Genomic DNA, 13400 nt, shown 5'->3' on the forward strand with positions numbered 1-13400 from the left:
ATTACATTTATAGTTCTATTTGATCGCTTACGTATTATTATTCTTGTAAATAAAATTATAAATAAAATTATAACACAAATTTGAAAAGAAATTCAAAGGCCTCGAAGGAGCCTTTAGTTTTCATTTAGTAGCAATTAAATATTAACGGATCCGACTCTCTCTCTCATTTTCATTGTTTCCATTTTTCCCAAGTTCTTACTTGAATAAGAGACACATTACATGAGTTAAAATTAATGGTTAAGTTTTAATTAACTAAAGTAAGATTCTAACTATGGTTTGAATAATTAATAAATATTTCATATATTTGTTTCCAAAATTTTAAGAATCCCACAATTATAAGTACAGCTATTTTATTGGGATACAATGTTTTTAAAATACTTATTATTAGTAATAAATGTAGTACTTATGTCACGACCCAACTAGGGGCCGCGACGAGTACCCGATACTTGTACCGGGCACCCCCTTGTCATACGTCTTATTCTTATCACTAAGTGGGCCGTACAAACACTAGCATTTTTTTTCACAAGACTGTCGTTAATAACATACATGTAAACGGGTAGTAATCAACTGTACTGACATATTGCACGGTGGCAAGGACAACTAGACTATGGAACATCTGACTGTACATATCTGTCTACGAGCCTCTAACAAGATACATGTAATTACAAGTGCCGACTTTGTCAGATCTACATATATATACACAAAAATAGTACCCAAAACGAAGCTCGGAACAACCGGAGCGCCCTCTCGAATACATTTGGAATAGCTCCTAGGAGTCGAACCCGTCAACTTTGTCTACTGCGTGGCATGAGACGTTGCCCCGAAGAAGAGGGGGTCGATGTAAGAAAAGTGTGTAGTATGTAAGCCATGAAAATAATACAATGAAGCATGTAACATATGACGATAACAACATGTGGGACCCAAGATCATATAACGATATACAAGGATAATCTGTACCTGTAAGTGCCTCTCAGGCGGATGTCATGCTTGCTTATTATACATATTTTTTCAAAACATTTCTTGTCATATACATGTGAAAATAGAACAAGTCATAGCGCCGAAGTACGTCGGCTGCCCACACTGTGTGTCCAAGCGTCGGCATCCCGCGTCGGGATGGAATTACGCCGGGCCCGGTGTGTGGCAATGCGTCTATAGCGCAACATGTGTCCCTTCCCCAAATCTCCCCATTTTCATATACATATCATATACATGTCGTACATATCATATAAAGCGACATGCATAAGAACCCAAGGAAAGTCATGTGTGTCATGGGGTGACGTAAGGTCGATAGCCCCCGACTCCCTTATGGAATAACCACAGTCGCTTCGTCCCACCTTGAAGGAACAATCATTATAAGGCGAGACCATCAATGAACAGCAACACCACGAGAAAACATAAAATAAAATTATAAAGCTTCTATGAAAGAAGTAATGGAAACCGATAAGCACGTACATCGAGACTCGAGTAGCGAACATAAAAACATGGTCATTATGTCCCATTGGGTCATCCACGGAGGTTTCAAGGCATTTCGATTTCATTTACAAAGGTTTCGGACGTTTGAACATTACCTTACCTTAAGGCACAAGTTATGGATTCAATTCTATTGAATGAAAAAGGAACAAATTTAGGTGTCGTTTCCGAGGGGTAGGACTTTTCCCGAGGGTCGGATTTCGACCTATAATAACTAGGACATGCCAAGAGAAGGAGAGGTGGACTTCACATACCTTTTCCGCTTTGCACACGTCTCCAAACTCAAGCTCCAAGTTTGCCAGAATCTACAATTTGGTCACAATTACCAAATGTTAATCTTACCCAATATTTGTCTATAAACAAAATTTGGGCAGCACCTCCCCTATACATATAACATCCCCGAGAATTCGACTCGGCCATATTATCACTCAACAAATCCGAGAATGAAACTCGGCCAAATCGTCAACCAACAATACCAACAAGCCACTTATATTTAATTCAACTCAATCCAATTCCTTTCAATGCAATTCAATACAATTCCATACAATTCAATATAACTTAATACAATTTAATCCACATGATATTCCAACAATACCATCAATATACTACTTACCCATATCTTCTGGTGAAACAACAACAACATTTCTCCTTCTTTCCAATTCAATCACAACAACCCAATTTTTATTCCTCCAAACCATTAAATCTTTATTCTAACATCATAGAACCTACCATAACAACAATTTCCATTCTAAATAAAATCAATTCACTACACCCTACCATAATCTATACCATTCGGCCAACACACGTCATATGCATATTTTTCATGAACTTCTATATTTTCCATACATTACAACAACCAACACACAACACAACACAATACAACACAACACACACACACACACGGCTTGCTCTTGTAAGTCACGGCCACACTCACACACTTCCATCACATGAATTTCATCCATTTTCATGCACACAACATACTCAACCATCCATAACATATAAGAAAAGAATTAAACCTTACCTTTTTTTCCTTACTTCTTCACTTGGCTTGCAATTGAAGACTTGTGTTTTCCTTGCTCCAAATACACCTTACTATGTTAAGAGCCCTTCAAGGAATGGTTTGGCTATGAAGAACAAGTTGGAAACTTTCTCTCTTTCCTTTCCTTTTTTTCTTTTTTCCTTCGGTTTTTTTTTTCTTTCAAGGCCGAATGGCCATGGTGTTTTTCTCCTCTCTCTTTCTTGCTCTCTAACTCTTGAAAAGTCTAGGGGAATAAGATGAATAAGTCATCTTTCCCCATATATATATATATAGCTCCTTCCAATAATAATTGAACATTTTGCCCCTAGCAGCTTTCGATTCTATTTGGCCAAATATTGCAAGTGGGGTCCACGGCCAAGTGGCCCCTTTTCTTGAAAATTCTAGCAAATTTCTTATATTTCATGAAAAACATTTCCCTTAGTTCCAAATTTGCCCCTAGCCTTTCTCCGTATTTCCATGAGTCGTTTTGCGAATTTACCTTTTTACCCCTGGCCTTTCTTAATATTCCCACTTTACAATTTTCCATACGCAACTTGTGTCACTTGCCTTGACTTACCCGAGGGTACAAAACACGGAATGTAACAACTTATCTTTTTAAAAAAAAAAAAAAAAATTGAAGTGGGCGGACGGAGGTGCCGATGGGCCATCACCGGCCGTCGTGGGCAATGGCGGGGTCGTCCACCTTGTCCGGCCCCCTAATAAAACCCACCTAGCCCGGCCCCTTCACACCTTTTAGTGGGCAAAGGGCGTGGTGGGCGGTTTCTCGGCCGGTTGAGACGGCCCGGCCACTTGACACTCTTAAGCTAAATTGGATTCTCAAATTGTCAAAGGCTGACCTGACTATTTAAATATTTATTACTTATATACAGACAAAATAAGTTTCTTTGACTTCTTTGATACACCGTAAAGATAGACGTTAGCTTTGGCAATTGTAGTGGCATTTATCATTAAAATTTATTTGAACTGGATTATTTTTATACTTAATCAGTAGATGCATAACATGTGTTTGAACATACTCAACTATGAATTAATCATGATTAAGTGAATATACTGTACATTTTTATTTAATTCAAGCAATTAATCATGAAAAATTGAATTAATACACTTTGTAATACAATTTTTTTTCTTTTATTTTTCTCATATTCAAAGCTAGCGCACCCATGGTGGCGTGGGTGGTCTCTATTGTAATACGTCAGCCCCCATGATTGATGATATAATTCACTTTTCTGTACTTTCATGGACTTGCATGTTTTACTAAATAAGATTAACGATATTATACAAACTAGCTATAAGGGTTAAGGAACCCATTGCTCAATTGGAACTTTATTCATGCTATTATAGTGGCGGAGTCAGGAATTTGGTGAAAGATGTTCAAATTTTCTTCTCTGTTGTGTTAAGGGTGTGCAAAACTAAATATACACTCATAATAGCTAACATGTAACCTCTGTAGACCACATAGTTTTCCGGCGAAGGGTGTGCACCGGACCACCCTTCGCCTAAGTTGGCTCAGCCCAGGCTTCATATATTTCATTGGCTTTAATCAAGGTCAACATAATCTTAAGGATTTATATTTTGATCTGCTGTAATTACTTAAATTTAAGAGCTAAATAGGCATATAATTTGCATATATTTTGTCTTCAAGAGCTGTAATATACACTGAGAAGTGTTCTTGATCCCATTTTTTCATCCCATCGTCTTCACTTTATATGATATGAGAACCATGACCATATCATCTATGTTTTCTAATATGATCGTGGATTCAAAGGAAGTTGCCAATATCAATGCTAACCGAAACATGAAAAGTGACCGCTTAGAAATCCAATACTTCTGCTTTAATTAGAGAACAACGAACAACATATGATGGTACAGTATCAATACTCAGTCATGATCACACCTGGAAGCGTAATTAAAGCGTATTAAGGACACTATCCTTAAGGATATTTCACTTATATAGATCTCATGTGTATATATCCCGTGCAAATCCGCCTCTTCACCAGCTCTTTTCTACCCCATAAGGGACATCTTATAAAGTGAAGAAAAAAAAACTCTTCCTAATTCATGAGGTACACACTAAATTCTCCAGCAAAAATTGTTGCAAATTCAAGTTTATCCATTGACAAGATTAAAGAATAGCTACACAGAACCAGGTAATGGGCACGGCAAGTGTAGGCTTGTAGATAAATGTTTACATTGAACATGAGCAAATTAATAACCTAGAAATTGAAGGTGATAACCTATTCGAACAGTCACTACTTTTTAAATTGTTAATCGATAAAAATTAAGTTCATCATATATATATATATATTTTATTCAAAGATGAGAAATTACTGGAGTAGTAATATATTATTATATACATTATCCTGCCAATCACTCTGTTGAAATTATAAAGTTGATCAGCTTTACTTTCTTGAAAGTTATACTCCACATATTGTCGACTAAAGCCCAATGGAGATATTTGTCATAGTTCAAGCTCATGGCACTTATTGTCTGTTTTGGCCCCTCACGGATTTTTCCATTGGTCACACCAATAACAAAAGCACACGTATGTGAACTTGTGTTATGCCTTATAAAGACCTTCACTCTGCTCTCTCATTTCGATGTGGAATTCATCTAAGGTGTCATGTGCACTCCTTCTTAAGAAGTTTGTCGGCCTAGAAGTTTGTCGTCATTCTCTTTGACCCGTCCTCGTAGCTCCATCCCCTTCTCCAGAAGTTTGTCAGCCTAAAAGTTTGTTGGTCATTCTCTTTGACCCGCCTTCGTCAGCCTGCCCATTATCCCCTTCTTCAAAAGTTTGTTAGTTTAGAAGTCTGTCGGTCATTCCCTTTGACCCCCCTCGGGGGTGTCAGTTTTATCACCTCACAGTAAGTTCTAAACTTAATCGATCACATGCTCACTTTCTTATGATTCAAAGTTCCAAAGTTGACTCTGTTGATCACTAGTCAAACACACAGGATTTCAGCTTGTCTTTTTGTTCACTCATTTTCAATGCATAAAGCTTGAATTTAAGGAAGCAGTTGAACTAAGAGATGATTGACCATTTCTCATGGAACCAAGAAATAAGAAAACAAGTCAAGCGATTTGCAGCTTGAGACGATGGCCTGAGAAACTGTTATAAGCAATTAACATTTGAATCGAAAGAATGAGTTAAAAAGTAAAAAGCTTTAGAGCAGAATTTCAAAAAAGCTTGCTCGCAAACTCGTCCACGTCTTCTGCTTTCAATGAAGAAGCAACAAGATCTCACGGGCCACCTCTGTCGACGTTGATATAAGCGGTTTCTCAATGCATATAGGGTTCAATTCAATGTAGGAATCAAAATTGAAAGGCAATAAATGATTAAGTGTTTCAAATCCCGTAGAGAGTTAAAAATAATTGAAGGATCAAACAAGCCATTTAATTTGCAACTTGCAATATGGCCTTACAAACTCCTATAAAGAGTTAACAATTGAATCAAAGAATGAGTTAGCCCTACTAGCATAAACAATATGATATGTACAGGATTTTGCAATGCTTTATACAGTGAATAGCTACTCTAAAAAAGTTTGCTCCCAAATTCGTCTAAATCTTCTGCTTTCAATGAAGACGAAGCAGCAAGATTTCTTAGATCTGATAAGCTTCTTCCTAACTTCAATGCCAACTTCAGTTCAAACACTTCACCATTTTCTCTTCTATCCATTTCTGTCTCTGTCAAGTTAGATTCAATAGATTCTTGCATGTACCGGAAGAAACCGGCGTTGCTCCTATACATTTCGAATACCATTCCAACTTGTCCACCATGCTCTACTGTATTAACTACACTTGCCAAAGCGCCACCAACAATTCCAAGTATGGCTGCCAAATTAGATCCATGAGAAGGAGAAGATTCTATAAACATTGAGCCAATTGCTGCTAGGCCTGTGAGCAAAGGACCAGACATTGCTAAAAGCTTGTTCAATTTCAAGGCCTTTTTCCCCAGGCTAATATATTCTTCCTGGTCTTTTCTGCCCAAAACTCCCATTATTTCTTTCATTTCCTCCTCCAGTTTACCATTCCATCCGTTCCACTTGTTTTCAGTATTATCACTTGCTCTTTTGGGCTGCCTTCGATGTTCTTGAGGCCACCAAACAGCAGGCTCAACAGAGGATGGAAACTTTTCTAGCATTACTCCTAGAAGAGGTAATGGATAGGCCTTGTCAAGAGCCAAGACTTTGTCCATAGCTTCTTTCACATCAATAGCTGAAGGATGACCAATTGATAAAGTTGTTTCTATTTGGTTATGGAGATCTTGAAACAGCCTTGTTGCGTTTCTTTGTTCTTCAGCAAGCTGGGATGGTTGAATCTTGTTGATGATCGTCAACATGCCAGTAGCAGCCAAATACATCAAAGTGGATGACATTTTTAGTCCCAAAATAGAATCACCACCAGCACCACTGCTAGCTGCAATGCCAGATATTGTAGCAGCAGCTAAAGTTATCCCATTAATGGATGTCAAAAGCATACTGTTCCATTGGCTCCTCTGCTCTCCAATATTTCTATGCATCTCCACTCTATCTGCAACTGCCTCTTTGATAGCGTAAAGCTTCTCTATAACCAGCAGATCAGGACTATCATTTGTATCACTTAATATTCTTGATGGGCTAAGCAGTTCCTCAATTGTTTTGTTGCTAAATTGCTCATGCTCTGATATTCCTCTTCTCTGAATTAGGATAGGTAGAGAGATTTTTTTCTTCTGAATCTTGGGAATATTGATCCTTGCTGCAATGGTTCCTCTTCGGCAAGATGAAGACGAGGTGGCAGAACAAGATGAGCTCAAGAAACTTGATGCTTGAAGAGTTGCCATATATTTTCTCTAAATCTGTTGATATGTAAAAGATTGGTTTAGGCTGGAAAGATTAGAGGTATAAAAATGGATCTCCTTTGAATTCTTATTGCTGAATGCTTAGAGTTGGTTATATGTTTGTTACTTTGTTATTATGGCAAAGGAGACGTTGCAGATGGCATATATATAAGGGAAGTTGGTGCATGATACAAAACAGTGTTATAGCTTTGATTTTCAGCAGTTGAATTGAACGGGTCCTTTGGCTAATTAGACTATGTTTTTGGGGTTCACTCTTGGTAATTTGGCGCAGTCACAAGCTTTGATCTCGTCATTGTTGTCAAGCATAATTGGCTGCTTTGACATTGACTTTCAACTGAAATTTTTGTAGGGTATGAATTTTGAAACGGCCAACGCCAGGGATTTTAATTTTGAAACGGCCAACGCCAGGGATTTTCATTTTCTTGGAAACAGTATTCTCTATTAAGGACGATATCTTCAAAACCAATAAAAAGAAATATAGCTATTCTTAAATATAGAGCATGTTTAGGGCTTATGTGGACATAAAAAAATTAAAAGTTGAAGAGATTATGTAAAACAAACCACCTTCGAGGGGTGTCAATGGGACGGTTCGGTCAGTTATTTTTAAAAAATTATACCATCCAATTCTTCGGTTATTTTATTTTATATAACCAAAATTAGACTTTTCGAGATCGTCCCATCATCTCGGTTTTTCTTTGGTATCGGTACGGTTCGGTTAATTTTCGGTTATTTTAGTTTTAAAGTGTCACCTAAGAATACACCACCATTAAAATGTAACGACACAGATCTCCACAAACCTATTTGTAGTACACCATCAAATAAAGCTTCTATTTGTTTCTTATGAAATATTTAATGTAAAAGCTATTAAAAAAACTATACAAAGTAATTAAACTGAAATGTGTTATATCAAATAGCAAGACAACAACGATGGCATCATCGCAACGTGAATCCTCACTAATTGACCAGGGAGAAGAATAACTTGCCATAGACAACAATGTTGAATTGAGCCAAAACAAACATTAGCTTGTAGGCCACAGAAACCACAGCTTGAATTTGATACATATGCATCAAATAACATAGTAGAGGAGACCAAGATGGAGGTAAACTTCTATTAGTACTAACTATAGCCAAAAATGCCTACTTAAATCATCTAAATCTATGAATGTATGCCTATGTATATGAGGTATCCTTTTGAAACTAAATCCAATCAACTAAAGGCCCAAAATTTAGTGGCCAAAATTCTTTTTTATTTTTGAAACAAAACTTATAAAATATATTTTATATATTCAATTTAACATATTTGTACTATATAAAATATATTTCATACATGTAAGGCTATTCGGTTCGGTTCAGGAATTTTTCGGGTTTTTGTATAAATTAAAAAGACCACCCTAATTATTCGGGACGGTTATAAGCTTAAATAAAAATCCATGGTTTTATTGAAAACATACTATAAATCGGTTCGGCATGGTTAGGTCGGTTTTTCATATTTTTTTGACACCCCTACCCCTTCCCCCGCCATTTAAACTCTACCACCTTTACGCTGCAAAATGTTAACCATTATAGTTGGTATTGGATAATATATATATTTTTTCCTTTTTTATTTGGAACGTAATTGGTTATTATCATTTTATATTATGCGCCATTTGTCCTTAAGCACTCGTATAATTGTTTTGTTATCTCAAAGTATTAAGTAGCACTCAATTTCCTCTAAATGGAAATTTAGTGCATTTAATAGAGCACAACGAGTTTTGTTAGACTCTCTATTACTTTCTATTATAATTTTGTTCTAAAAAATAATTTTCGTTAACAAAAAACTAATACTAATGTTTCATGAACTTGTTTCCTAACAAAAAGTATTAAATTATCTATATTTTAAATTTTTTGTCATAGTAATCATGTTAGTGAGCACCCAAATTGGAATGGAGAGAAAATGTATTTGTCATGCTTGTTCGTGCAAATGCCACCACTGGTCCACTGATGGCGTCTCCAGCGAAATGCAAGCAATATTCAAGTTTCGGCCAAATACCTATGTTTGGTGCATATTGTACTGAGATAATTTCAGTAAATATTGCACAACAACGATGACATTTTATGTCGAAGGAATGCAAAACAATGTTGAAAATTTCTTTTTAATACTAACAAGATATAAATGAGATGTTGAGTATATTGATTTGGTTTAGACAAGATTATGTCAAATAATAATTAAAAGCTAACTTGGATTCTCAAATTGTCAAAGGCTGACCTGACTATTTGAATATTTTATATTATATACAGACAAAATTCGCGAAAAAATCAGTTTCTTTGACTTCTTTGGTACACCGTAACGATTGGTGTTAATTGGCTCCGCCAATTGTAGTGTCATTTATCATTATCACTGGATGGCTATTTTTGAATTATAGTGTATATATATATATATATATATATATATATATATATATATATATATATATATATATATATATATATGATTAATATAACATTATAGTTTGAATATATATATAGTTGTCTAAAACTTTATTATATTCGTGTTTCTTAAATACAAAGTCGGCAAAAATTTATTAATACTTTTTAAAAGAGAAGACTTGTTTAAAAAGAAACTATTTTCCTCTCTTTGAGATAAAACAATAGCAATATTTAAGCATTAGTTGATACTTTCAATTTTAATTCGATTAATTTAAAGGTGTAAAATACTTATTATTTTTTATTAAATTTTGATTTGGATAATTCTAATTCAAATTATTAAATTAATTTTACATCTTTAAAATGAAATAAAGTAGAAATTGATTTTCTATTTAAACGAAGAAATACTATTTTTAATTTTTGGTAAATAATCTCGATTTATCTCATTTTACTTGTCATGTTATTTTTTGCATGGTTTTTTAAGGAAACGTCAATTAGAATTATAATTTGACTAATTTATCTTATTTATTATTTGATCTTCATTTGATATTAATCTCTTTTCACATTTATTAGAGTAAGAATAAAAATGAAAAAATAATTAAATTCTATCTTATTTTAAAATATAAATATTTTAAGTATATTTATTTTAGTAAACATAACAAATAAATGACATGGCGGAATAGCAAATACATCAGTTAAATATCTAGACTAGATATCAGGCTAATATAAGAAAAGAAAGGAAATTGTATGTATTTGGCTACTTAACCTTTGGAAGAAAAGCAATAATATGGGGTCCATATTTTTTGCTTTGTGTAATAATTTCATTTACTTTCCACTAATGGGTTGATACGCGTGTGACAATGAATCCTCTATTATTGACTTGATGGGGATACTTTGGGAATTACATGAATATTGTTTAATTTTTTAATATACGGGATGCACTTTTTTTTTTTTACATTGCTTGTTTTTTAATATGGGGTTTACTTTTTTTTTTTCATGAGTTTGGAGAGGGTGGAATCCACTTTTTTTTTATGAGTTTGGAGAGGGTGGGGTCCACTTTTTTTCCTTTTTTTTTTTTTTTAAAATATTGCTTGGTGTTTTTAGTATGAGGTCCACCTTATTATTTTTTTTTTTTTAAGAGTGATTGACGACGAAGCATGGGTAAATCGATGCTTCTATATAGTAGAAAAATAGAAAGATAATAAAGTATTTCTATCTACTTTTTAGAAGAATTGGTAATATAAAGTATAAAATATCATTTTTTTGCCCTTAAATAAAAAAGTGGGTGGGACCACAAAGGATATTTTTGCCCTTAAATAAAAAAGTGGGACCAAAGGACGGACGATGATCTTGCTTATAAACCGACTCTTCTATATAGTAGTAAAATATAAGTATTTTAAGTATATTTATTTCAGTAAACATAACAAATAAATAATATGGCGGAATAGCAAATACAACAGTTCAATATCTAGATTACATCTCAGGCTAATATAAAAAAAATAAAAAAGAAAATTGTATGATTTGGCTACTTAACCTTTTGAAGAAAAGCAATAATATGGGGTCTATATTTTTTCCGTAATAATTTCATTTGCTCCCACTAATTGATACGCATGTGGCAATGAATCCATCATTATTGATTTAACGGAAAAGGCTCAAATATGCCATCCAACTACTTCAAATGGCTCATTTATGCCACTTCAATAGTTTGGCTCGTTTATGCCATCGAACTATGGAAATGGCTCATTTATGCCATCGAACTATAGGAAATGGCTCATTTATGCCATATCAATATTTTGACTTATTTATGCCATCGCACCAAAATGACTCATCCATGCCATTTTTTATTAACGCCGATTTTATAATACCAGATATGACACGTAGCCTCCAATTAGAGGTCTATGTCGTTTAATTAAACCAACCCAATTTTAAATACCAAATTAATAAAAAATCCGACCCATACACCTTACCCACCCACAACCATAATCTATTGGAGGCCATGTGTCATATATGGTATTGTAAAACAGCTTTAATGAAATATGGCATGGATGAGTCATTTTTATTAACGAGGCGATGGCATAAATGGGGTATTGATGAGTGGCGTAAATGAGTCGTCATTTCCTATTTCGATGGCATAAATGAGTCATTTTACATAGTTTGATGGCATAAATAGCCAAACTATTGACGAGTGGCATAAATGAACCATTTCCAATAGTTGGATGGCATATTTGAGCCTTTTCCGTTGATTTAATGAGATATTTTAGAAATTACGTGAATATTGTTTGATTTTTTAATATTGGATGCATTTTTTTTTTTGACATTATTTTTTTTTAATATGAGATTCACTTTTTTTTTTAAAAAAAATTGCTTGATTTTGTTAATATGGGGTTCACTTTTTTTTTCCCCGTGACTTTGGAGATGGTGGGTTCCACTTTTTTTTTTTTTTTTTTTTTTAATATTGGTTTGTGCTTTAATATGGGGCCCACACCTTTTTTTTTTAATGGTCGACGACGAAAAAAGTAGCCAACCGGCTCTTCTATATAGTTAAAATTTTATTTGCACGAGGCATAGTTAATGAGTAGATGCTATTTGAACATACACATATATCAATTAATCGTAGTTAACTAATATAATATAAATTTTTATTTCATTCAATCAATTAATCATGATAAGTTGAATTAATTATTAATTAATATATTGGATTTTTTTTTTCATTCAATCAATCAATGATAAGTTGAATTAATTTGGTCTAAACACCAATTTATGAATATTTCACCAGGATATGCTATAAGCCTACAATGTATATTTCCGGGGCAGGGGGAATCCACCATTTTTATACCTGTAGGCCCATTTCTCGTGTGCGCGAACTCAATTTCTTTACTTGTTCTTTACTAGATCACTAAAAGAATAATTTTTTCCTAAAGCAAAAAATGGAGTAATTCCTAATTCATGAGATACTAAATTTTCCAACAAATCTGTTTGCAGATTCAAGTTTATCCATTGACAGCTTAAAGAATATTTACACATAATTAGGTTGCTTTGCCACGGCAAGCTGTAGTCCTGTAGCTGAATGTTTATATTGAAATTTGAACATGAGCTACTATATTATTATTAATAACCTAGAATGGAAGGTGATAACCTATTCAAACCCGTAAAAATACTTGTGTTTGCAACAAATTTTTGATGTGTGGAAATTAATTGTAAAGCACAAACAAAATATGTTGAAACAAATATTTTATTGATGAATAGTGCGGGCACAAATATGTTTATTTCCTTGATTCTTCTCTCCTAATATTTTTCTGTTATTCGAGGGTCATTAGTAGCATATTTTTCGCATGTAGGAAGATCTTCTTGTGATGTATTTGATCTCAAAGAACGTCAGGCAATTTGATAAAGGCAGTATGTGATGCCTTGAGCTCTTTATGCATATCCCAAGAATTTATGGGATTTTCGAGATGCCTTTTCAAGAGAATATGTGTCCCTTTATATAGGTGTGACGTACGGCTTAGAAAGAGTAGCCTCCAAAAAACCCTAACAGATATTGGGCTCATCTTGTAGAGTTCCACAAAATTTTGATGTCCACAACTTGTTAAATCGTTAATCGATAAAATTAAAGTTCATCTTATATTTTATTTTAAAGATGAGAAATTATTCAAA

The 13400-nt window shown here is 34.1% G+C and overlaps 1 protein-coding gene across 1 annotated transcript; it reads right to left on the bottom strand.

The window, feature by feature from the left end:
* Positions 1–5850: 5850 nt before the first annotated feature.
* Positions 5851–7445, bottom strand: LOC132048104 (probable F-box protein At4g22030). The gene has a single exon (XM_059439036.1). The coding sequence runs from the start codon at positions 7323–7325 to the stop codon at positions 6039–6041; it is 1287 nt and encodes a 428-aa protein (XP_059295019.1). The 5' UTR covers positions 7326–7445; the 3' UTR covers positions 5851–6038.
* Positions 7446–13400: the final 5955 nt, after the last annotated feature.

This window comes from Lycium ferocissimum, chromosome 2, assembly GCF_029784015.1.
Source record: "Lycium ferocissimum isolate CSIRO_LF1 chromosome 2, AGI_CSIRO_Lferr_CH_V1, whole genome shotgun sequence".
In the NCBI taxonomy this organism is placed as follows: Eukaryota; Viridiplantae; Streptophyta; class Magnoliopsida; order Solanales; family Solanaceae; genus Lycium; species Lycium ferocissimum.

Bases quoted from the DNA above. Each gene is read 5' to 3' on its own strand.
- LOC132048104 (XM_059439036.1), bottom strand. From the start codon at position 7,325: ATGGCAACTCTTCAAGCATCAAGTTTCTTGAGCTCATCTTGTTCTGCC.